The 27,766-nt window shown below is 40.5% G+C and overlaps 1 protein-coding gene across 10 annotated transcripts in view; it reads left to right on the forward strand.

The window, feature by feature from the left end:
* The window catches only part of inpp4b (inositol polyphosphate-4-phosphatase type II B), a 269,882-nt gene that overhangs the window by 90,630 nt on the left and 151,486 nt on the right, over nucleotides 1-27,766 (forward strand). For 9 of the 10 annotated variants that reach the window (XM_069925291.1, XM_069925288.1, XM_069925292.1 and 6 more), the window contains 2 exons: nucleotides 6,217-6,364; nucleotides 24,388-24,518. In XM_069925291.1, the coding sequence (XP_069781392.1) occupies nucleotides 6,217-6,364; nucleotides 24,388-24,518 (279 nt within the window). Of the gene's footprint in view, nucleotides 1-3,431; nucleotides 3,520-6,216; nucleotides 6,365-24,387; nucleotides 24,519-27,766 lie in introns of all 10 variants that reach the window. The other variant, XM_069925295.1, reaches the window with a different exon arrangement.

Here is a 27,766-nt window from a genome sequence, read left to right on the forward strand (position 1 = left end):
CGTGATATCCAGAGCAAATTTGAATGTACATGGTGGAAAAACCCAAGGTGAAGGGCGTGGGGGTCAAGAGGTCAGCCTAAGATTTGTGAAGAGGTCAGCCTAAGATCAGGACTTATACTTAACAATAACTTCCTGAACTTCCATTTAGTTTCTATTCTTCATTGACATTGATTTGTGCAGCACACAAAATGTTTGCTGCGCAACTCGATTCTTTTAAAAAATATTTTAGTTTTAATTTTCATAGACATAAATTCAAACAAGCAACATAATCCCTTTCAACACTCATATAACATACAGAGTCTATATTTATTCCTCCCCCCCCCCTCCCACCTACCCCAACACATATAGTCATATAAATTATACAGGTGCAAATACCAGTGGGTCTCCAGAAACCTAGGGAATAAAACCAGGTTGACTAAGTGTGATAGTACAGATCTATCACCAATGTACATAGTGTATATAGTTACTGTATCTAGACTGTGCTTACAGCGATTGGCTGAGAGCTAAGCCACGCCTATTGTCTGGGCCTTAAAGGGTTGTGTCCCTAGCCAGGTCGGATCATTCTGGACTGGTCGGCCACCTGTGAAGAGCTCCTGTCTTTTGCTAATAAAAGCCTTGGTTTGGATCAACAAGTCTTTGATTCTTTCGACGAGCTCTACTCTAAGTAACAAAGGTAAGGAATAAAAAGAAAAAAAAACCTAAAAACAAAACTAAAAAAGCACGTCATTGGCGTCATGTCCCACTACCTAATTCCACTCCTTTCCCTGCTGGGATGGATTGTTATAGTGCCCATATTTCAAAGTGGGGGGGAGGAGCTTGTTAGATCTGTGAGCCCATGTACTTCAAAGCGGGTTTCCCCACTCTAACGATGTGTCATATTTCCTCCAGGGGAATGCAACTCTGCATTTCCATATTCCATGGTGAGGTATTTAGTTGGGAGTTGGACTTCCACTTTCTGGCTACTGACAGGGCAACCTTCACAAACTGAATTTGGTATTTGGACAGTCTAAAACTCACATCCCCAATATCTCCAAGAAGGTACAATTCCAGATCCTGTGGGAAAATTCACTTTGTATTTTTTTCAGAATCTCTCCCCCCCTCACCCCCAACAAGGTCTAGCCAGGTGGAGTGGACAACCGTTCCAATCTCCACACCACACCTAAAGCACATTTCCAAAATTTCTGGCTTTGATTTATGTAATTTTTGTAGTGTGAAGTACACCTGGTGCATGACTGCAGTCATCCTGTAATGCTGCCCAGACACAAGTCTTGCCACCACTCTTCACTAATTGTTGTGCCCAAGTCCAACTCCTTTAATTTGTGTAAATCTGGCTTTGGGACTGTGATAGTACAGATTCTATCGCCAATGTGTATATGTACATATGAACAGATGGTAGTGTAGGATGACTGTGATTAGCTGAGAGTGTAGCCACACCTACTGGCAGGTCTTAAAGGATTGCTCTGAGCCAGACCAGGTTATTCTGGACTGGTCGACCTACTTGTGATATGCTCCAGTCTTTTAGTTAATAAAAGCCTTGGTTTTGATCAACAAGTCTTTGGTTCTTTTGATGTGCACTACAGGGTCTTCACTTTGGAATATGTAATACATTTTAGAGATAAATTTGTACACATTCTCCTGCTGAATTAGAATCTCCACATTACTACATCAAGATAGGGTCAAAAATGTCCCAATTTTTCCCTTAAGAAAGATCTTATTTGTAGATAGCAGATGAATGTTCTATTAGATAAATTGTATTTGTTCCTCAATCCTTGATACAACTGATCCCCTTCTAGAACCAGGTATCCAGGATTTAATTACCCAGAGTCAAGGGTATTAAGTTGTTTTAGGTCAAAGGTGTTTTGGGAGATAGCCTCACCTTCAATCCAATACATTGATTTATAGGGTTATCTGTTTTCTTAGTAATTAATTAGTGTCCCATTTATATATAAACTCTCCTGCTATATTTTCACCTACCACATGTAGACCAATTTATGCCCAAGGGGGGTGGGGAGGCCCTCACTCAAAGAGTGAGGTAATAAAGCTTGTCTGGGCTGTCCAGTAATATTTTTTGAAATCAGGTCATTTTAAACCCCCCCCTCCCCCCCACATCAACTTTTCCATGGAGATTCTAGCCACTTTACTTTAACCTCCTGACACATTCATTGAACATTTAAAAAAAAAAGCCCTGGGGCAACAAAATGGGTAATAATTGAAAAAGAGACTGGATCCTTGTCATCCCCACCAGTAACATGGGCAGAGTCTTCTATCTAGCAAGATCCTCCTCAAACTTCCAGAGCAAAGGGAGATGATTAAATCTATATAAATTACATAAATCTTTATCTACTTTTATCCTGAGGTATTTAATGCCTTCTTGCAGCCATTTAAATTGACTTCTCTCTTGATATTGTCTATAATCAATCTTCATCAAAGCCATAATCTCACTTTTATCCAGATTTACCTTATACCCCGAAACCTTCCTACAATCCTCCAGTATGATCCTCAGCCTGGCCAATGACCCTTCTGGGTCCATCAAATATATTAATATATCATTTGCAAAAAGGTTGATTTTTTATATTCAACCTGGCCCACCATGAACCCATTTATGTCTGGATCCCACTGAATGGCTTCCACCAGCGGATCAATTGCCAGTATGAACAGTGCGGGTGACAATGGACAGCCCTGTCTACTGGACCTGCACAATAGAAACAATGGAGACATTAGTAATATTTTTTGCTTGGGTTTACAATAAAGTGTCCTTGCCCAATTAATATATGTTTGACCCACTCCAAGTTTCTCCAGTGCCTTGAACAGAAAGTCCCACTCCAATCTGTCAAAGGCCTTCTCCTCATCCAGAGCTATAACCACTCCTGAATCCACCCCTAACAGTGCCAGATGTATTATATTAAACAATCTAACTATGTTGTTTGCTGATTGTCTCCTTTCCACAAATCCAGCTTGGTCTCGATTCATTAATTTCAGCAAAAATTCTGCCAACTTATTGGCCAATGCTTTTGCAAAGATTTTATAACCTCTGTTCAATTACGAAATGGTCTATACAAGGTGGTATTCAACGGATCCCTGCCTTTTTTTGGAATCACCTTGATGATTGCTGTTGAGAGAGACTCCAGGAGGGTACACATCTCTGCTGCCTGATCCACCATCTTCATAAGAATGGGCATTAAAAGATCTCTGAAATTTGACAGAGATACCATCCTGGCAATTTGCCATCCTGCAAAGAGTTCAGGGTCCATGCAATTTCCTCTTTAGAGAAGGAGGCTCTCAGCCCCTCTTGCTCTTCCTGATCCAATTTTTTTAAATTCCAATGAAATCAAGAAATTATCTATTTTGGTAGGATCAACCCCTGACTCAGATTTATACAATTCCCTATAAAACCTTTCAAATGTTTTGTTTATTTCTTTTGGTTTATATAGATATCGCCATCCCCTTGATTGTTCTTGAGGCCTCTTCTGCTCTCATCTGCCAGAACGTGACTTTATGTGCCCTCTCCCCCAGCTCATGGTACTTTTCTCTAGATCTTAAAATAAACTTTTCTGTCTTACATGTTTGTAACGTATTATATTTGAGCTTTTCATTCACAATTCAATTTATTTACAATTATATCATTCCTACACTTAGCAATTTAAAAATATAGTAGTTATTAATATTTTAAGATTCATATTTGTGATGTAATGCTTCATTTTATGTTTTATCAGTAGTTCATTCACACTATTAAGACCTAGTGGCTTTTTTCATAATGTTTCTAGATTGTCACCCATAAAGTGAAGTTCTCTCTCATGGTAATAGTTTACAAGGCACTAATTCAGCACTTAATTTTTCAATTGAAAAGCTAAGATTTATAATCATATATTAGTCAATATCATTTGATTATTTTTCTTCTTATCCCAAAGTTGGAGATAATTGGAGACTTAATTTATGGATTTTGCTCATTATTCCAAAAACAGCAAATTCATGGTTTTGTGTAAGTTTGCATGTATTTTCATGAGAGTGATTTCCATTTATCTGTTGAAATAGGCCTTGTGCTAACATTTACTCAACAAAGCAGAGTGATCAGTCATAAATCTTGTAAGAGAAGATAAGAAGGCCAATGTCTGAAACAATAGCATTTGGTAGCCTATAAATTGGAAAAGGTTGAGCCCAGATTTACATCCATGATTAAAAAGTTGGCATTTGTGCTTTTTGTTATTGGTGTTGAATATGGTATGGAATGCTCTACCCATTCAAAGAAGTTTAATCTGGTGCTGAATGACAGTCCCAGAATCATCACTGGTCACCCTAAGACATTGGAGATCACCTGCTTCTAAGTCCTTCTTGGAATTATAGAATCAGGCACCCACAGGATGCCAACCCACTATAGGGATGGGAAGCAGCAAAGAGGCTGCCAAGCACTCTCTTGCAAGTAAACACAATTGTGCAGGATATTGTTCTTGACCCAAGTAGCCACCTACATTTACAACTCCTCATCTGGTAGTTGCAATTAGAAGAATTAATTGTGGACCTCGACAACGTGGGAAAACTGGAAACCGAATAGTTTTTGTGGTGGTAAAGAAGAAATTCCTGTCACCTCCTTGTAAATCCCTTCATACTGCAATTGTGGCAGTACACATTTCACCGAGGGTGTAATTTGCAGAGAGATCTTGCACATAACCGATTTATGAGCTTTGAACTATGTTCCTCAATTGAGAGCTCTTTGACTTAGTGTGGACTCAATAAGAAGAAAGTCTGAAAGAGGAAAGAACGGCAGGGTACAAATGATTACTATTATCAATCAGCAATACAAACTGGAACTAAAAAATATTGTCCAGTTGATCCCTTGGAGTGTTTGTGGTAACATATTGTGTGCCCAAAGCATTTATTAACAACTTTGCCATGAGGAGACAAAATACAATCCAGTTGATGCCTTCTTTATTTTTCAAATCTCCCAATGGAAACTTTTATCCCAAATGGTCAGTGATAATTTTTGACTCTATCCCACCAGGATGTTTTTCTATAGTGTGGATAATAAATTGAAATGGAGCAATTGATGGCTAGAGGTTAATTGTGAAGTGAAATTTTGAAACCCTTACAGTTTTTTATCAATTTCTGAAGTGCCTTTTCCAACCAACTGAGAAAACACTAATAATGTGAATCTTACAATAGGATGCCAGATGGTCACAGAATATTTATATATGATCATTCGGAGAGTTTGCCTGACTTTATCCTTGCTCTTTAAGATGAATCTACGTGATTCTGTGTACAATATGGGGAAAAAAAACCTTTCTGTTGTTTTCATCTCTGACCTCAGCAGCCATATTTTATGGCTTAATTTCTGCATTCTTCCTATTCACTGGTCTGTTCTTCTCTCCAGATAGTGCTCTCTTTATGATGTAACCTTTTTTTCCATCATTTTTTCTATTTGTCTTCCAGAATTCAGAGTTTAATGTCAATGTCAACCACTCTCTAAAGTGCTAGGGATCAATTTGTAATTTTTGAGGCCCAATTTGGTTTTCACATTGGGGTTTCAGCACATTCTGAGTTGAATTGATGAACTACTTTGCACAATTCTCACATGTGTGGGGAAAAAAAGACAGCAGCTAAAGAACAGAGAAGACATTGGAACAAAACATTAAAATGTGAATGTACATTTGGAGAAAAGATCTTGGAAGATTTGATGAGTTTTTGTTAAAATATTACCTTAAACTATAAATCGCATTTGCTATTTTATGACCTGAATAATTACTTTGTTAAATGGCCAGAGTCCAGAGAATTTTGGTAAATTTCCACAAATGCATCTTCTATAACTTCCATGATTTCTTCAATAGTGGGATGCGGTCCATCAAAACTAGGGTTCCTATCTACCTTTAGTCTTAAAGTTTACCTAGTACTACCTCTTTGGAGATGTCAGAGATGTCTTCCACTGTGAAGACTGACACAATACAGACAGCTGTGATCATTATATGAGCATACATTGTCATAATGTGGTTGAGCTGATGAAGCAAGCTGCTTTGTCTCAGTTACTTATGAGCACTTGTCCCACTATATATAGTGGCAGCCAGCTCATCTCGTTAACTCTCATATCTGTCTCATCTCCGTGCATTTGATCAGCTTTGTGAGCATGTAAAGAAATTGTTTTTTCTGAATAATTATTTGGGTTTAATTTCATTTTACTTATACATTTTATAATGTACCACAATTATTTATTTATTTTTTTATTTGCAGTTCTTAAAAATATCATATGGAAAGTATACAGATTGCCTACAGCCAATGGCAAGTGGCTCTGTGTACGAGAACAAATGGCTGAAAGTACACTGTCGTTTCACATCCCCAAGCAGCTGATAGAACTCTTCATCCAGGAAGATTCAAGAAGGTAAAATGTGACACAGTGGCCAAGATTGTATTCACCTTTAATGAGAGTAAAATATATTCACATCACATTTAACACCATTCCAATCTCCCGACATACCTCCTAATTTTCGGTTATATTTTTGCAGATTGACACTGATCGCTATGAATTCATGTAGACTTTGTAATTGAGCTACAGACCTTGTATATTAATTCAGAAACTTCATTATAACTTAATAGTAATTTGCTGAAGTAATAAGCAATGCTTCACTGTATGCTGTTTACACGGTGATCATGACTGTATTGCACAATATATTACGTGTATGGATTCTTTCCCAGACAATTATTTCAGTGAACAATTGATGTTACATTTTAATTTAATCAACAACATTTAACATCTGAAATGAATATCTGAAGTGCATTTCTGAAATTTTATCAGGATGCTTTGGTATAGTTAATGGTTATAGATGAATATTAATGACTGAGTTGATAGTTGGTATGGGGATCAGTGTGTTGGATTCATGCAGCCTCATTGATAGCAATGTAGGCAACATCCCTAATGTATGCTGTCTGGTTTGTGACATGATTTGTGCATGCAACCACATTGGTGACATGAATCTATAGGGAGCCAACATTGTGATTTGCCAGCACTTGTTGAAGTGAACCAGTCTGTTTAATGTTCACCCATGGTTCATAAAGGGAAAGTGTAATAGAAGCTATTGGCTGTCAAACCGGAAGTGAATCTGCCTTGGGAAATGGGGAAAACCAGGTGGCTAGTAGTGGGAGCAGATTGCCATGGAAGTTGATGCCAAGGTTTGAATTGTGAGGACCCCAGTTCAACATATTAAGGGTTTCAATTAACTCAGTGGTTAAGCCCAGTAAATGATTTCTTAAAATACCACATCCAGTTAATTTCCCTACCAACCAGAGTTTCTGCATGATTCATGATATTACTGTCACTTCTTTAACACCAGTCTCCATCAGTCACGTTCATTCTTCACAATCACGATTGGCTGTACTCTTTCCTACTAACCAACTTTGCAAAATCAACACCCACATTTATTACTTGCATATATTGCAAATCATACATTCCTCAAAACATGTGCAAAACCAACATATTCTCTTGCAAGGAAAGGTGTGCAGGACCAGAAAGTTGTCAAGGAGTTGCCGTAAATGCCCGAATCATCAAACATTATCCTTCTCCTTACCTCTACTTCCTCCTAGTTTGCGTAATCTTTTCTCACTTAGAAATTGCAGATGGTAGAAACATGTAGCAGTCACATCCTATATTCCACAGTGTTGTAGAGTTGGAAATGACATCGATAACAGCATAGACTTTTTATATATAATGAGCAAATCTGAGAATTAAACCTGTAAATTCAATGGGATTCTGTTCTCCTGCTCCCTTAACTCACTGTGACCATGTTTCCCTGCTCCCTTTGAAGAGACTGCCTAGGAACACCAGGTGCTGTAGGTTTCTGTGAGGGGTGCTGGACAAAGTGGCAACTCTCTGTCTGCCTTTTGGTAGCCAAAGATCAAAGATTTTCATGTATGTTACATTCTGAATGTAGTATTTACCTGCTGGGCTCCATTTTCCCAGCTCTCTATAACTCGCTGGCATCCATTTTACCCTGCTCCCTTTAAACTTCCCAAACATTCTTGGAAGTTTGTTGTACTGCTATGTAACATCTTTTTAAAAAAAAAAGTACATTGGTGTATTAATAGGAGTGATCACCAGAAGTGCAGAAAATCTGCCAGTCCAGCATCAGTAAAGTTACAAAGGTCCTCATTATCAAAGTTTTACTCTAATATTCTTACAATGATCTGGGCTTCTTCTCTCCAGTAACAATACAAGTTACTTTGTCCCTTACGATTCCTTATAGCACTTGTCAAGTAGATAGGATTTAATAGAGGCATCATTGTTGTGTTTGGAAAGTATCAAGTTCAGAGGGTTCACAGAGAGACGAGTCTGGACACAAGTGTTACAATCAAGGGTAACTTTATTGAACACATGGAAGATGAACAGGAAGAAGACGTCAAACAGTAATTCTTCTTCTTCTATGGCTTGGCTTCGCGGACGAAGATTTATGGAGGGGGTAAAAGTCCACGTCAGCTGCAGGCTCGATTGTGGCTGACAAGTCCGATGCGGGACAGGCAGACGCGGTTGCAGGGGAAAATTGGTTGGTTGGGGTTGGGTGTTGGGTTTTTCCTCCTTTGCCTTTTGTCAGTGAGGTGGGCTCTGCGGTCTTCTTCAAAGGAGGTTGCTGCCCGCCGAACTGTGAGGCGCCAAGATGCACGGTTTGAGGCGATATCAGCCCACTGGCGGTGGTCAATGTGGCAGGCACCAAGAGATTTCTTTAGGCAGTCCTTGTACCTCTTCTTTGGTGCACCTCTGTCACGGTGGCCAGTGGAGAGCTCGCCATATAACACAATCTTGGGAAGGCGATGGTCCTCCATTCTGGAGACGTGACCCACCCAGCGCAGCTGGATCTTCAGCAGCGTGGACTCGATGCTGTCGGCCTCTGCCATCTCGAGTACTTCGATGTTATGGATGAAGTCGCTCCAATGAATGTTGAGGATGGAGCGGAGACAACGCTGGTGAAAGCGTTCTAGGAGCCGTAGGTGATGCCACCTTGAACCAGGCCGGTCGGCCTGTAGCCTTCTTCTCCAGTACCCTCCAGGGTCTGGAGAGTAGACACTCTTCGATCGAGAAGGAGGCCCAGGCCATAGTTGAAGCGGAGTGTCGTTGGAGACATTACCTCGCTGGGAGGCGCTTTACACTGTTGACTGATCAACGCGCGATCTCCTTCATGTTCAGCAACACCCAGCGTGGTAAGATAAAAAACGACAAAATCGCCAGATGGAGAATCGAACTCTCCACCTTTAACTATGACATCCTGTACTGGCCTGGTAAGCTCAACGACCCGCCTGACATGCTCTCCAGGGGGACGTGCGCCAGCATACAGATGGACAGACTACGGAAACTCCATGAGGCGCTCTGTCATCCAGGGGTCACTAGGTTTGCTCACTTTGTCAAGGCGCACAACTTACCCTACACAGTCGAGGAGATCCGCTCCATGACCCGAGCCTTGGTTTGGATCAAGAAGTCTTTGGTTTTTTCGACGAGCTCTACAATTAATTAATTACTCTACTGCTAAATAACCACATAGACATTCACATCGGACCCAAGGGAGACTCCGATACCAGTGGCTGCCTATCTTCTACACGGTCTGAGACAAAAACTATAATGGTGCAAGCAGGCACATCGGACACTCTGCCACATGTGTACACACTTCACAGACAGGGACAAACTCCCAATTCCCCGTACCAACATGGGTGCACCTCTCTGTAAGCACTGATCTATCGCAGTACTACAGTTCAATTTAAGTGTAGTGCACACCATACCTATGACTCTTCCAGCAATATCCTCAGTAATGATCTGGCATGGAGCAATGTCTGAGACTTGGACCAAGAAGCAGAGACAAAGAAATGTGCTATGCATCGATCTTTATACTGTTCTGAGCTGGGCACCTGGCCACTGATGACACTGAGTCATTTAAATGAGCCAACTGTAAGGAGTACACTAATGGGTGGCTGGAGTCCAACCTTGATTGGCAGGTGATGTGACTTCCAAATAAGTTTCAGACAGGGAGGTCACGTGACCATCCACAATCCACAATGATCCAGACAGATCGGATTGTGTTCCTCTACAATCCGCCTATAACACTAATAATTACCGGTAGTTTTTTTCCTTAATTTCTCCTAAGAGTTGAACATGAGCCAAATAAATGTCTTAGCATGCTTTTAATGAATCCCAGGATAAAAATGTAATCATTGGGAACTATGTACTAATGTTCTATTTATTCAAGTGTGCCAAGTTATAGCCCTTTATGACCGAAGTGGAACTGTTGTAATTTTATATTCTGTCAGCTAAAAGTCTTGGCACAATCCTATTTAAATAGTAGATTGATCCATGCATGGTTAGGAATTTTAGGAAAATAATTGTATTATATTCCAGATTTATTCATGTGTTTTAAAATAGTTGTTGAAACTATGCACCCATTGTGCATAATAGAAAAACAGACCCAGGCACCTCTTCAGCACCTTTAGGGTGTTTGGGACTGGAAGCTCCATAAGAGGTCACATGCGGTCGGGGTTCCGGGGCAATGACACCATGTGCCATGACGCATCCGAGGAGGGCCAGGCGGTCTGTGTTGAACACGCACTTGTTCTTATTGTACGTCAAGTTGAGAGACTTGGCCCTACGTAAGAACTTTGTGAGGTTCGCGTCGTGGTCCTGCTGGTCATGGCCGCAAATCGTGACATTGTCCAGGTATGGGAATATTGATGTAAGCTTGTGCTCCTCCACCATCCGATCCATAACCCTTTAAAAAGCAGAGACACTGTTATTAACACCGAAAGACACCCGCAGGAAGTGAAAAAGTTTGCCTTCATCCTCGAAGCCCGTATAGAGCTTGTCGCTCAGGCGATAAGCTGACTTGAGGTCAATGGTCGAAAAGACTCTCTATTGTGCAACCTGTTGACCAAGTCGGCTATCCGGGGTAGAGGGTACGCATCCAACTTGGTGAAGCGGTTGATGGTTTGACTATAATCAATCACCATCTGGGGCTTGTCTGCCTCTCTGACCACGAGGACCTGTGCCCTCCAGGGGCTGAAACTAGGATTGATCCCCTCCGCCAAGAGTCACCTGAACCTCGGCCTGGATAAATGTCATATCCTCAGCGCTGTAGCGCCTGCTCTTGGTGACTATCGGTTTACAGTCCAGGGTGAGGTTCGTAAATAGTGATGGAGAGGACACCTGCAGGGTGGTGAGGCTACAGGTCGGTGACGGAGGCTGGGTGCTCGGTTGGGAGGGGGTGTCCATAACCTGTGGATTGCAAATGGTGAGTGGCGGTTGGGGGCCCCCGGATGCCATCGTCACACTCCTGAACTGACTCTGGAAGTCGAGGCCCAGGAGGATCGGTGCGCAGAGCTGGGGCATGACCAACAACAAAAAGTCATTATAACATTCCACCACCACCACCATCAGAGATGCCACACAGTACCCCCAGATACAAGTCCGCTGGTCTTTCACTGCCCTTGACACAGATCTGGTCATCAGCCATACAGGGATTGAGAGCCTAAGGGGCACCTCGCGGTGGATAAAACTTTTGGTACTGCCACTATCAAAGAGGCAGTTCGACTTGTGACCATTCACCTCGATCTGCATCATGGAGTTCGTGATCTGATGAGGCTGGTCTGGTTCAAGGAGATCGATGCCAGGATGAGTGCGCCGTCTTCTGTGGCGGCAGGGAGGCCCGATGTCCAAGATGATGGCCTCCATGTTGACCACGCTGTCAATGTCGATGAAGAAGGTGGGCATGGCGTCATCGGGGGCAGAGGTGGCATCGTCGAAGCGGGCTGCCACTGCGTAAAGGATGGGGGCAGCAGCAAGTAAGATGGTGCCCCCCTTACCGCGCACGTGACTGGCGCCAGAAGCTCCTCAGCCATACATGCTGTGCTGCTTTGGGGTGAATCTCTGGACCTACAAACCTGATGATAGTGCCCTTTTTCCCACAGCCCAAGCAGGTAGCTCCTTTCGTGAGGCAGAGATGTGGTTGGTGTTTTGTCTGCCCACAGAAGTAGCATCTTGTAGATCCCGGCACCACCGCAGCCACGGTTGGGTCGGCTGTCCCCGACATTGACTCCCATGATGTTGGCCCTCGCGGCGGCGCATACAGGGTAGACCCGCTTCTGCCCATGATCAACTCCATATGGCGCTGGGCCAAGTCTAAATTCCTGGCCAGTTGGATCATCCGTTTCAGCAGTAGTTGTTCCTCCTCAAGGAGATGTTGTTGGATATAGTCCGACCTCAAACCCGACACGCAAGCATCCCAGACCAGGTCTTCCACACTTTGGGCCCCCGGCACAAGGACTGTGGGGTTCCCCATACAGTCTTTTCCCAGTGTGATCAGGGGTTGGACGAACTCCTCTACCAAATTAGCAGGCTGCTGTTTTCTAGATGCCAGGAGGTAGCGGGAGCAGACCTTGTTGATTTTGGGCTTGTATAGAGTCCGTAGCTCAGCCGTTGCCTCGGTGTAGGTCGTGTAGCTTCTGATGGCCTGCAAAGCCCTCTGGCCAATTCTTGCCTGTAGACCAGTCCAGCAGCGGCCTCAAGAAAGTTGTTAAAACAACTGATCCACTGTTCAAAGAGTTCCAATGCACCCGGGACTTGGGGATCCACCTCTAGCCGATCAGGACGCAGCAACTTCTTCATTACTGGAGATGTTAAAATTTTCTGTACAATAAATTGATGGGCACTATCAGTTGCCCCAATAACCACAAAGACAAAGACTGAGTGGAACGATAGGTTTTATTGTAGAGAAGACTTGAGCTGGCCAGAATCCAAGCTAGGGAAGGGAGAGGTGGCTTGACCTTTGTGGCCTAGGCCACAGGGGAGGAGTCCAGGGTAGAGTGTCATCATGGGGCGGGCCAGCCCGTGCCTTTACCAGCCAATGACTATGTACAATTCATATTATTACAGTTATCTAAGATTATAATAGGACCTTCATCAACTGGGCTATGGAATAGCAGATGAAACTCTGATGTGCAAGTCAACGCATTTTGTTAACCAAGGCATTACTTGCATTGTAAGTGGTAGGTCCTTGGGGATTGTTCTGGTATAGAGAGGCCTAGAAGTGAATTGTCTCCTGGCAGCATAGAATGCTGATAAAGTTGTTTATGTTCACCAGTCATAAGTTAGAGTAAGAGACAAATGACTTTTAGATTACTGTGTGCCATTTTGGTTGCCTTGATACAAGACAAAAGTCATTTAACTGGGACCAGTGCAAAATATTCACAAGAATGTTACCAGGATGGAGGACTTTAGTTCTAAAGAGCAGCTGGATAGGCTAGGATATTTCTTTTGTTGTAAGCATAGAAGATTGAGAAGTGACCTTGTAGAGGTATACAAGGCATGGATAAAGTCTGGAACTCCCCTACATTTTAACAATAGAAGGGTGGAACATGTGTGGAATGAGCTGCCAGAGGAAGTAGTTGAGGCAGGTCCAGGTGCGGCCTTTGAAATACATTTGAATAGGTTCTTAGACCAGAAAGGATTTGAGGGAGATAGGCAAAATCTATACCCCTTATTTTGACTCCCCTACCCAGGGAAAAAGTCTGTGACAATGCACCTTATCTATTCCCCTCATGATTATGTATGAGTTGTAATTAACTGGCAATAGATGCATCCAGCAATTTAATAATTTTCTTGATGGGGGAAATTCATGATTTCTGTTTTTAATTTAAATTGAACAAAAATCGACCATTTAAATTTAGTAATTTTCATACAATCCAAATAATCTCCATCAGATAGTGGCAGTATCTCACTTTTATCCCGGTTTACCTTATAGCCGGACATTGATCTTTAATATTTTAATAAATCCTGAAAAGGCTCTAAAGAATTCTTAGGTTGAAACAAATATATCAACTCATCATCCACAAATAAATTAATTTTATACTCCAGTCAACAAATTGTAATTCCCTTAATATTCACATTCTGTCTAATTGCTGGAGCCAAAGGTTCTATAAACAATGCATATAAGGCTGGTGACAATAGGCAGCCCTGTCTGGGTGTAATTGTAATTGTAGATAAGGAGTACCAAAACTTGTATGGCTTAAATTATTGACCATTGTTAAATAAAATTAAGTCTGATTTAAATAGATGGAGAGATTTGCCATTAATATTGATTGGCCGGGTAAATTGTGTTAAAATGAATACATACCCATGTATTCAATATTTGTTTCAATCTATTCCTAGTCCCATAACAGGGAATTTTTTAAAGGAATTAAATAAAGCAATATGCTTGTTTTTGTGGAAAGGTAAATTACCTAGAATATCTATGCAAAAATTGACGTGGAAGTGCGATTTGGGAGGCCTTTAACAATTTTCAATTTTCAAAATTGTTATCAAGCTGCACAGTTGAAGTTTATTAATAGATTATTTGATATTGATCAACTGCTGATCTGGGCTAATGTGGAAATGGATCAGGTACAGGAAAGTTCAATTCAGCATTTTATATATAAATGGAATCCTTTGCTTTTACAAAGATACAAACTACCTGTATTGAATCATATGTTGAAGGTATGGAATAAGTGGAATCAATGTACAGGATCGAAGAATGTGTTTTCAGTTAAAACTCCATTATATCAGAATCAATTAATTACATTTTCTATGCATAACCCTTACTTGAAGGACTGGGTATTAGTGGAAGACTTTTTTGAAGTAGGCTCATTTCTTTTGTTTGATAGACATAGAAGTTTGATATATCACAGAATATATTATTTGCTTGTTATCAAGTACATGACTTGATAATTAAGTGTTTTGGTCGAGAATTAATATTACCAAGTCAATTGAAGTTTGAGAAATTAGTTACGGATAAGAGAAAGAAAGGGTTTGTTTCAGAAATATATTTGTTGTTACAAGCAAATATGAAGAAGGGATAAATGGGAACAAGAGTTATCTATTCCTATTTCTGAGGAAGAATGGTCTGATTTGTGCTTGGAAAGTGTTACAAAATTAATTAATGTACGTTATAGTTTAGTTAATTATAATTTTTTACATCATTTATATTTGACTCCTGAAAAATTAGAGATATGGTTTTAGTGAGTCTGATTTGTGTTTTTGATGTGGGAATCAGACAGGTACTTTTGTGTATTCAGTGTGGGAGTGTACAAAGGTTAAGCCTTTTTGGGAGAAAGTCATTAATTTTTGCGAGATTTGTTCCAAACAGAATTATATGTGGATCCATGGATGTGTTTATTTGGCAATATGAATCCAATTACAGCATGTTTGGAAAAACCTCAAATTGCATTTATTCAAATGGGTTTGGCGGTGGCTAGAAAATGTATAGCAGTAACCTGGAAAAATTATGTTGAGTTAAGCATACAAAGATGCACAAAGAAATTCAATCATCCCTGTATTTAGAGAAGATAATGTATAATTCACGAAATAATTACTCTTTTTTTTGTTAAAATCTGGACTTTGTATCTAGAATGTATGGATTTAGATGTAAAGTAGATACTTTATTTGTCTTTTAAGATGTAGATTGACATACCACAACTTAACCTCTTTTGATTTTAAATAAATGTCTTATATATATATATATATATATATATATATGTATATAAGAAGCTCTAAGGTGGGAGGGTAGTAAGGGGTGGGATAGTTGGGGGGGGGTCCATAGGGAGTAGATTTAGTTTTATTTTGTGTTTTCTATTTGTATTTTGTAAAACTTTAAATAAATTTTTCAAAATAAAAAGAAATCGAACAAAAACAAGTTTATAGTAATGTTTAAACTTCATTACTACTCTCTCTGAAACAAATCATTTGATGAGCAGGCTTAAGTGCTAAGAATAATTGATTTTGTAGATTATTAAAACTGTTCTTTTCCCTAAAATTAAACCTCATCCAGATTCACGATAAAAGGAAAATATTTATCTCTTTCTTTTCCCATTCGTTATGTAACCCATAATTTGCATCACACATTACTAGTCCATGTCAGGCCTGGCACGCTTAGAACATTACTAATTTTATAATTTAATTTGAAAAACAAATGTTATAGTTTAGATTATTCATCCTTTTTAATTATTTATATTATTTTCTTACATCTGACCCAATTTTCTCAGACACTAAGGCCTTCTTTATAAATATTGAGTCATTCGAGGTTTACTGTTTAGTTTAAATGTATATCTTTAATACTCAGTAAATTTGACTGCAGCTTTATATAATTGTCACTTGACTATAGATATCAGCTTACGCTTATACAGAGCGTATACAGAGCTGTTGTCATACCCACACTCCTGTTCGGCTCCGAATCATGGGTCCTCTACCGGCATCACCTACGGCTCCTAGAACGCTTCCACCAGCGTTGTCTCCGCTCCATCCTCAACATTCATTGGAGCGCTTTCATCCCTAACGTCGAAGTACTCGAGATGGCAGAGGCCGACAGCATCGAGTCCACGCTGCTGAAGATCCAGCTGCTCTGGGTGGGTCACGTCTTCAGAATGGAGGACCATCGCCTTCCCAAGATCGTGTTCTATGGCGAGCTCTCCACTGGCCACCGTGACAGAGGTGCACCAAAGAAAAGGTACAAGGACTGCCTAAAGAAATTTCTTGGTGCCTGCCACATTGACCACCGCCAGTGGGCTGATATCGCCTCAAACCGTGCATCTTGGCGCTTCACAGTTTGGCGGGCAGCAACCTCCTTTAAAGAAGACCGCAGAGCACACCTCACTGACAAAAGGCAAAGGAGGAAAAACCCAACCCCAACCGCTGCAACCGTGTCTGCTTGTCCCGCATCGGACTTGTCAGCCACAAACGAGCCTGCAGCTGACGTGGACATTTACCCCCTCCATAAATCTTCGTCCGCGAAGCCAAGCCAAAGAAAAAAGATAGATATCAGTGATAAAACTGGTCCAGTAGCATCTACTTTCTTTATTAACAGCATGTTATATGTGTGTATGTACTATTAATTGAAAGAGGGTTGGTGCGAGAACGCAGGCTTGCTTCACGCCATTGTTAATGGAGAAGGGTTCAGAGAGCTCATTGCTGTATCTGACCTGACCTTGTTGGTTTTCGTACAGTTGGATAACCATGTTGAGGAACTTTGGGGGGCATCCGAGGCGCTCTAGTATTTGCCAAAGCCCTTTCCTGCTCACGGTGTCAAAGGCTTTTGTGAGGTCAACAAAGGTGATGTAGAGTCCTTTGTTTTGTTCTCTGCACTTTTCTTGGAGCAGTCTGAGGGCAAAGACCATGTCACTAGTTCCTCTGTTTGCGCGAAAGCCGCACTGTGATTCTGGGAGAACATTCTCAGCGACACTAGGTATTATTCTATTTAGGAGAATCCTAGCGAAGATTTTGCCTGCAATGGAGAGCAGCGTGATTCCCCTGTAGTTTGAGCAGTCTGATTTCTCGCCTTTGTTTTTGTATAGGGTGATGATGATGGCATCACGAAGGTCCTGAGGCAGCTTTCCTTGGTCCCAGCAGAGCTTGAAAAACTCATGCAGTTTGGCATGCAGAGTTTTGCCGCCAGCCTTCCAGACCTCTGGGGGGGATTCCATCCATACCTGCTGCTTTGCCACTTTTCAGTTGTTCAATTGCCTTATATGTCTCTTCCCGGGTGAGGACCACATCCAGCTCTAGCCTTAGGGGCTGTTGAGGGAGCTGGAGCAGGGCGGATTCTTGGACTGAGCGGTTGGCACTGAAAAGAGATTGAAAGTGTTCTGACCATCGGTTGAGGATGGAGATCTTGTCGCTGAGGTGGACATTGCCGTCTGAGCTGCGCAGCGGGCTTTGGACTTGGGGTGAGGGGCCGTACACAGCTTTTAGAGCCTTGTAAAAACCCCTGAAGTCACCAATGTCCGCGCTGAGCTGGGTTCGTTTGGCGAGGCTAGTCCACCACTCATTTTGGATCTCCCGGAGTTTGCGCTGAAAATGGCTGCATGCGCGATGGAAGGCTAATTTCTTCTCTGGCCAGGACGGCTTTGTAAGGTGAGCCTGGTGGGCAGCTCGCTTCTTTGCCAGCAGCTCCTGGATTTCCTGGTTGTTTTCATCGAACCAGTCCTTGTTTTTCCTGGAGGAGAAGCCCAGTACCTCTTCAGTGGATTGCAGTATGGTAGTCTAAGCCATGAAAGACCTCAACAATGAAGACGCTGCTTACATCCGGTACCGCACGGATGTCAGTCTCTTCTATCTGAGGCGCCTGTAAGCTCACACCAAGACACAAGAGCAACTTGTCCGTGAACTACTCTTTGCAGACGATGCCGCTTTAGTTGCCCATTCAGAGCCAGCTCTTCAGCGTTTGACATCCTGTTTTGCGGAAACTTCCAAAATGTTTGGCCTGGAAGTCAGCCTGAAGAAAACTGAGGTCCTCCATCAGCCAGCTCCCCACCATGACTACCAGCCCCCCCACATCGCCATCGGGCACACAAAACTCAAAACGGTCAATCAGTTTACCTAACTCGGCTGCACCATTTCATCGGATTCAAGGATCGACAACGAGATAGACAACAGACTCGCCAAGGCAAATAGTGCCTTTGGAAGACTACACAAAAGAGTCTGGAAAAACAACCAACTGAAAAACCTCACAAAGATTAGCGTATACAGAGCCGTTGTCATACCCACACTCCTGTTCGGCTCCGAATCGTGGGTCCTATACCGGCATCACTTACGGCTCCTAGAATGCTTCCACCAGTGTTGTCTCCGCTCCATCCTCAACATTCATTGGAGCAACTTCATCCCAAACATCGAAGTACTCGAGATGGCAGAAGCCGACAGCATCGAATCCACGCTGCTGAAGATCCAACTGCGCTGGGTAGGTCACATCTCCAGAATGGAGGACCATCGCCTTCCCAAGATCGTGTTATATGGCGAGCTCTCCACTGGCCACCGTGATAGAGGTGCACCAAAGAAGAGGTACAAGGACTGCCTAAAGAAATCACTTGGTGCCTGCCACATTGACCACTGCCAGTGGCCTGATATCGCCTCAAACCGTGCTGCATGGCGCCTCACAGTTTGGCGGGCAGCAACCTCCTTTGAAGAAGACCGCAGAGCCCACCTCACTGACAAAAGACAAAGGAGGAAAAACCCAACCCCAACCAACCAATTTTCCCCTGCAACCGCTGCAACCGTGTCTGCCTGTCCCGTATCGGTCTTGTCAGCCACAAACAAGCCTGCAGCTGACGTGGACATTTACCCCCTCCATAAATCTTCGTCTGCGAAGCCAAGCCAAAGAGAGAGAAGAAAGACTATTAATCAAAGTTTTGAGATATAATGTTGCCAAACAAAAAGGTCTGTTAACTTTTGATCATTATTTTTAATATCCTGATGCAATCTAAAATGATAAATTTAGAGATAAAGTGCTGGAATTCTTAGGATGCACAATAAACAGATTAGGGTAGTGAGCAAAAGACATCGAGCCTGATACCACAGCAAGCATCTTTTTACCTGGGCACCATAATTTTGTTTTCCAATTTTCCATCTGTTGGAATTAAACAATGTCATCCATTCTTCTGATGTTATTGGAAAATAGCAGGAGTTGATACTCTACACTATTTAAAGTACTATATTTAGATCACTATGTCTAAGAGACTCAGAGCCCAACAAATTCCAAATTCACTCATTGTACTTCTATCCCAATTAGTTTCATAAAGCATGACATCTGGAAAAGAGTGTTTCTTGTTACAAACCAGCTTTGTTCTTGTGCCACAACTTATACACAAAGTGTATTGGATTATAGTTGTAACATTTGCAATAATCCTAAACAGAGAGAAATTTGTCACTGAAGAAAGCTTAATCCATCTAGCTGTATAAAGGAAGCTAAGCCTTTGTCATCCATCTCCTATTATTTGAAGATTTAACCATATGGTAAAAAGTGTTGAACTTAGTCCAGACATTTTTTTTAAAATTGAGTAATTTTTTTTATCTCTGCTTTCAATAGACTACAATTATTCAAAATGAAAAAGCTTCAGGGAAGACACTGGACTATTTACCACTGTCTTCACAGTGGTAAAAATTGTATGATGTCAAAACAGGCAATTTAATGACATGTTATTACTTTTAAAAATGAAGGGTGCTTGACACTCTGAATATCTGGGCCCACTTAACTCTGAATAAAGAATATTTAACAGTAAAATATTGTATATGCTAAAATACTAATGAGCAGGGGTTGGCTAACTGGCTTCTCAACTCCTCTGGGCTAGTTTCACATAGCCCCCATTTTGTGCTCTTTCAAAACGAATCTATGTCTTTTAAGTATCTCCAATAATGTAATTTCCACAGTCCTCTTGCAGAAGAAATTCCGATTTCGAATTAATCAATACCGTTCAAAGGATGCAAGTATAACTCTTCTAGAACACCCCTCTCATGCCAGGAATTAATCAATGAATCTCTTCTGGATAGCATTCAAAGGATGCAAGCATAACTCTTCTAGAACACCCCTCTCATACCAGGAATTAATCAATGAATCTCTTCTGGATAGCATTCAAAGCTAGTATTGTATATTCCTTTTAAATAATCAAACTAAAAACTGTTCAATACTCCAGTTAAAGCATCGTCAACAATTTTTGCAGTACTTCTCTAGTTTTAAGCTCCCTTACAATAAAGGCAGATATGCCATTTAGTTCAAATCGGAAAAAAAAAATCACTTGCCTTTTGTTTCCCTCTGCTTAAGAGAATGACCAAGGCCACTTTCCAACATTGGAATCAAAATTAGAATTTATTGTCATGAACATGTGTCACAAAATTTGTTGTTTCGTGGCAGCATTACAGCTGCAAATATTGCTATAAATTACATTTAAAAATAAATAAATTAGTGCAAAAAAAAAAGAAAGTAAGGTGTCGTCTGTGATTTATTGTCCATTCAGGAATCTGATGATTGAAGGAAAGAATTTGTTTTTGTGTTACTAGGTGATGTTTCCACAACTACACCTGACAGGCCTTTCCTGGTGCCAACTGCTTTCTGCATATGAAATAAAATCTGCCCTACACATCCCCCTTAAACTTCTTCACCCTCACTTTAAGGGCATGTCCTCCATTATGTCTCATGGTTTTATAAACCTCTATCCAGTTACCCTGCAGCCTCTTATGCTCCAGAGAATACAATCCACGTGCCTCCAACCTCCCTTTGTACTTCATACCCTCTCTAACCAGGCAGCATCCTGGTAAATTTCTAATACACCCTTTCCAAAGCCTTCACATCCTTCCTCTAATGGGGCAACCAAAATTGCACACAGTGTTCCAAGGGTGGCCACACAAAAGCTGGCTTACATTTATACTCAATGCCCCTCCCAATTAAGGCAAGTACACCATACAGCTTCTTTCCCACCCTATCTACTTTCATGGTTACTTTCAATGAGCTATGGATAGGGATTCCCATATCCCTCTACACATCAATGCTTTTAAGAGTCCTTCCATAACAGTTTCTGGTTCCCTTGCATTTGTCTTCCCAAAGTACAACACTTCATATTTGTCCAGATTAAACTCCAACTGTTATTTCTTTGCTGAACACCACTGGCCATGGACGGACACCCAGAGAAGCACTATTGCACCACTGCCATCTATCTTCTCTGTGCCAGCTGATTCTGTATCCAAACAATCAATGCATCAAGGACCCCAGGCACCTATATCTTTTGGATCCGTCTTGTGTTCTCTGGCTTTCCCACCCAGAAAAAAAAATTCATTCTGACCCTGTCTTCAAAATGATACTAGTTTCTCAATCCATATTAGCATCGTTCCTTCAAATGCTTTGAGTTCTTATATGATGTACTAGCTGTTAATGTGGCACATCATCATATGGTTTCTGGAACAAGTTCTGAAGAAGGTGTTCAACTGATCAGTTGACAATGGGCTTATTTATTTTTAAAGGGTAAAATATTGTTATGTCCAGTTACTAATACATCATGTTTGGTATGGGATAAAGTGGTTAAGATTATTTTCTAAATGCAAATTCATTTGATTTACTTATGATGAAGCTCTCAAAAAAAAAACGCACAAATAGTTTCATGTTGATATTTGCATGAAGCTTTGCTGGTGACCTTTTACGTTATTTCCTCTACAATTTGCTCAAAGCAGAGGGGAAAAAAATGACTAACAAGGCAATGAAATTCTGTTTAAAACAATGCTAACAAAATAAGATGAAGTGGTTGGTTGTTTCTTTGATATTAGTGGAAGGATTTATTAAAAATTGCCCTGGTTTGAATTTCACTGTAGAGGCTATAAAATTAATATAGTGTGAAAATACCACCTCAAGGTGATAACCCATCACTTACTTAAATTCTGTTCATTTTAAAATTGCTGCACTTATTTTATGTCAGACTAAAGATTAAAGCCTACAGGATAAAGAAAATTGTAGTACCCAACTGAATTATTCCAAAGAGTGATATTGAACTGCCCCTGAAGAGTCCAGGATTTAATATCTAGTTGACTCCAAATCTATTTATTTACTTAGACAGAAAGCACAGTAACAGGCCATTTTGGCCCATGAGTCTATGCCACACAATTTACTCCCAATTAGCCTACACCCCCAGTATGTTTTGAATGGTTGTTGTATATTAGTTGAGAGATATAGATATCACTGATCAGGGGCATCAGGTGGAAATGATGAGATGCTATCATCTTGAATCACTACAGTTCTACTGTGTGACTGTACAGTAAGTTACAGGATTCTAATCCATTATCCAACAGGATAATGTTTGAATAGCTGTGCAGTACTTGCTGAGTGGAGACCTCTGTGTCTTCTAAGGTGCAAGCTGGAGTGACACAATGACAAATTGGAGGTTTCCCATCTCCAGCAACTTTGGTTGTGTGCTGACTTCTGATGCTGTTTTTGTAGCTTGCACGTTCTCCTTGTGACCATGTGGGCTTCCTGTTAGTGCTCTAATTTTCACTCCTCCTATATATATATATATATATGCTGGCTGCAAAGTTAAATGGCTGTGATAAATTGCCCCTGGTGGAGGTGGGTGGTAGGAGAATCATTAGGTTGCCTGATCTTTGGCTTTTCCCTAACCACCACCTTTTGAAGATGACCTCAATTAAACACAAAATTTGGATTTGATGTTTCCTCCGACTGGAACGTCTGCAATCTGAGGTTACTAACTGGCTCTCTAACTCCTCCATTTTCTGCCTTTATTATTCTGGACATCAGTCTTTTCGGACTTATTTTGACCTTATCCTCCCTTGCAGAGTCTGTATTTGTATTTTGTCTGTTTAGTTTTTGTGTAGAACGTAATTACTAGGTGTTCAGTTATGAAGACGATGTAATGCAGTAGAAATCCCCATTATCTGGCACTTGCGTAGATTATCGATGCTGGAAATGTGACTTTCCAATTGACTGAGGCTCACTCTTACAATGCTTATCCTGCATTAAGAATAAACAGTTTAAAAGGCAAAAGAGTGCAAAATGTAATTTGAAAAAATAATGTTGTAGTCTGTAATTATGTAATCTTCAGTTTAATCAAGTAATCCCTGTAATCTACAGTGCCCTCCATTTGGAACAAAGACACATTTTTTCCCTTATTTGCCCCTGTGCTCCACATTTTAAAATTTGTAATCAAGGTGCGCATTCCAGATTTTATTCAAGGTTATTTGTGTACTTTTTGGTTTGACCATGTAGAAATTACAGCACTTTTTATACATATTCCTCCATTTCAGGGAATCATAATGTTTGGGACATTTGGCTTCACAGGTGTTTGTGAGTGCTCGTGTACTTGAATGGCCTGCTTCTGTTCCTTTATCTTGTGAATTGCTTCATTGGTGCAGGTATAAGAGAACTAGGCTCGCTTCAAAGCTTTTGATCATCATTGAAGTCTATAGTTGCCATTTTTCAACTTGAGGATTAGAGTTGTGCCAATGAAGCTATTATGAGGTTGAAAAACAAGAATGAAACAAGAAGTAAGATACATCACCCAAACCTTAGGATTATGAAAATCAACAGTCTAGAACATCATTAAGAAGAAAGAGTGTACTGGTGAGCTCAGTAATCACAAAAGAACTGGTGTTCCAAGGACAACCTCCACTGCTGATAACAGAAGAATTCTCATCATGAAGAAAAATCCCCTAACGCTTGTCCAATAGATCAGAAACATTCTTCTGAAGGCAAGTTGTATGTGTCAATGACTACTGTCCCACAGAAGACTTCATGAACAGAAATACAGAGGCTACACTACAAGATTCAAGCCATGGCAAAGGTGGTATGCTTTTGATTTTCACCACTTCCTATATGCTGCCACACTTTGGTTTTGCCATCACTACGATACAGGTTAATCTTGGTCTTATCTGTCCACAAGATCTTTTTCCAGAATTTTGCATGCTCTTTTAAATACTTCTTGACAAACTGTAATCTGGCCATGCTTTCAGTGACTTTGCCACTAGTGGTTTGCACTACATCCATAAATAATATCCTTGTTTTAAATGGCAATTTAGCAGGATCTTGTTAGTGAATGTGTTTAAATGACTTATTAACATGTATTTTTATGTTCATGTATTAGGTTGCAAGATCTCAAGGAGCTAGGGGAGCTCTCTGCTCACTGGGACACCCTTCGCCAAAATGTAACCATCCACTACCAACAGATGATTGACAGCTATCAGGAAGTACTTACAGAGCTCAATAAATTCTCAGGTATAGGTCACCAGTGCAAGTGATGAAGGGAAGGGTCTGTTGTTCAAATAAGAGTCATTTAGAATTTGCTGCATTCTTTTCATGTTTATGGGGATCAGGGAAAAATAGTTCATATTACCTCCAAAATAGTTATGAATGTTCAGTTCTTTATATCTATGAAAACTTTAGAAATGATCTGGACCAACCCTTGAACATTAAAATAAATTTGAATTTGAATGCATGTTTTATATTTTTCTCCCAATAATCTAGATTTCCACTCAAAACATTAAAATTGGCATCCGCTAAGCACAAACCTAAGGAAAACAATTGCATTCTCATTTTGAGTTATAAACCAGGGGCTGATCGGAATTCCTCTTAAATGTTTCATACTGCTGTTTTGATCAGTTTATTTTTCTAGGTATTGGTAATTTTGTGATTTATTCATCAATGAAAATCCTATTTTAAATTTTAAATTTAGACATACAACATGGTTACAGGGCATTTCAGCCCATGAGTCCATGACGCCCAATTTAAGACCCATTAACCTAGACCCTGGTACATTTTGAACGGTGGGAGGAAACCGAAGGCCCCGGAGAAAACCCAGAGGGAGAACGTAGATACAGGATTTGAACCCAAATATGGTCCCAATTGCTTGCGCTGTAAAGGCGCTACACTAACCACTACGCCAACCTGACTGAAGAAAAGCCCTTTCCTAACTAATATGCTTGAATAAGACAAAGCAAAGAAGATGAGCAGTATGAGCCAGATAATCAAGTTCTTATAGAAGATTTTTGGGAAAGAGTGTTGTCATACCATATTCTGTTATGAGATTCTGTGCAATGGTAACATTAGGGGATTTTTAAAAAGTTATTTGGCAACATTTGTTCATAACTTTTCCAGACATATTTTGAATAGATTTTACAAATCAAAAGTGAACTTCTGTAAATTTAGTTGCATTTGATCATACAACTTTTAATGTCAAGATATTAACAGCCATAGGAAACATACTTCCGTGGGTAGAGCATTGGCTGATTGATTGACAAGAAGCAGTGTCGGAATAAAGGGATCATTTTCTGGTTGGCTGCCAATTGCTAGTGGTATTCCACAGGAGTTGGTGTTGGGATCATTTCTTTTTATGTTATATATAAATAGTTTAGATTATGTAATGAACAGGATCGGCACCAGAACAAGTGTTAGAGGGGGGCAATAGTGTAACTGTTGGGAGTGGGCACAGTCCAACAGTTGTAAACTCACTCAGATAGGGGATGCTGGTGGCCTACCTGCTGAATGGACGTAAACCTCCTCCATCCCTCTGACATAGCAGTTGAAAGCATTGCTTTTATTGCATGGAGAGTCACTAGTGTGCGCTAGTGATGCTTGATGCAAGCTAGTGACGCTGGCAGGGCAGCGCAGGTCTGACAGCGAGCAATGACCATGAGCTTATGGGGGTCACAGCACTTCATTGGAGGGGTGGGGGCAATGCCCGTGAATGCCCCCTGTTGGTGCCTAATCTGGTAATGAATGATTTGTGGCCAAGTTTGCAGATGTTATGAAGGGAGGTGGAATAGCAGATAGTGTTGAGGCTGCAGAAGTATTTAAAGATTAAGAAAATGGGCAGTAAGTGGAAAATGAAATAAAATGTCTGATAGTGTATCGTCATGCACTTTGGAAAAAGAAATAAATGGGGAGAAAATTGAAAATTCACAAATCCAAAGGGATTAGGAAGGCCCCGTGCAAGATTCCCTGAAGGTAAACTTGCAGTAAGACGGCAAATGTAATGCTGACATTCATTTCAAGAGGAATAGAATATAAGAGCAGGGATGTGATTTTGAGGCCTCACTTGGAATATTATGAACACTTTTGGCTCCACATTTAAGAAAGGATATGCTGACATTAGAGAGGGTTCCGAGGAGGATCACAAAGATGATTCCAGGAATAAAAGGGTTATCATATGAGGAAGGGTTGCCTGCTCTTGGCAAATACTCGTTGGAATTTAGGAGAATGGGGGGGGTGAGGGGGGGAATCTCATTGAAACATTTCATATGTTGAAAGGCATGAACAGAGTAGATGTAGAAAGGTTCAGGATTGAAGGGCATCCACTTAGAACAGAGATGTGGTGAAATTTGTTTAGCTAGAGAGCAGTGAATCTGTTGAATTTATTGTCACAGGCAGTTGTGGAGGCCAAGTCATTGGGTATATTTAAGGCAGAGATTGATAGGTTCTTGTTTAGCCAGGACATCAAATGTTATGGGGAGATGGTTGGGCAGTGGGGCCAAGTGGGAAGATGGATCAGCTCATAATTAAATGGCAAGGCAGGCTCAATGGGATGAATAGCCTATTGTTTCTTTATCAATCTTGTTATTAAGCATATTATAGTAAACAATATATGAGGAGAATAGAAAACAGAATCGAATAGTTAAAACAAAAACATCAATATATTGCAATACATGATACAACATATAACATTATAACATACTGATCAATATTGTCCTGTTCTCCTCAATTTGGAATATTCATAAAAGAGAAAAAAAAATTATTGTTAAAACCCCATCTAACCTACCAAAATAAACAAAAAAAATGCAGTGTCAAAAAAAAAGAGACTGGGCAGCCGAAACTGAGAGTTCACTAGAACAGGTCAATAAAAAAAAAAGACAGAAATCTATAACAGTCTGGAAGGTAAAGACAAAATGCAAATTAACTCATACAAAAATAGTTGATCGAAAGACACCAAGTCTCTTCAAACTTAACAGAGGTATCTAAAGTGCAGCTTCTAATTTATTTTCTAAACTTAAACATAACTTGAGAGAACCAATGCATCAAATTAGGTGAATTAGGATCTTTCTATTTAAATAAAATGGCTCTTCAGGCAAACAGTGTAGTAAAGGCTACAACCCGATGTGCAGAAATGGGAACTCAACACATCTCTGGAACTATAATTCCAGAAATAGCAGTCAGTGGCTTAGGTTGCAATCTAATACTCATTATAATTGACAAAGTCTTGAAAATATCTGTCCAATACTTATCTAATACAGAGCAACTCCCAATAAGGAAGCTAATGAATTCCTCTATACAGATTTAAATTCCAAATCTGTCCAGTTGAGGGCGTTCAGGTTTGTCAGAATAATATACCCAGACAATAATATATCGAATATTAATCTCCAGTGATAAGATCGAAGATTAGGTAAAACCATACCACCAACTTTCTTTAATTTCTGCAAATGAAATTTACTCAACCTGGCATTCTTATTATTCCATAAATTAGAGGAAAT

Source organism: Narcine bancroftii, chromosome 3 (assembly GCF_036971445.1).
Source record: "Narcine bancroftii isolate sNarBan1 chromosome 3, sNarBan1.hap1, whole genome shotgun sequence".
NCBI classification, from domain to species: domain Eukaryota; kingdom Metazoa; phylum Chordata; class Chondrichthyes; order Torpediniformes; family Narcinidae; genus Narcine; species Narcine bancroftii.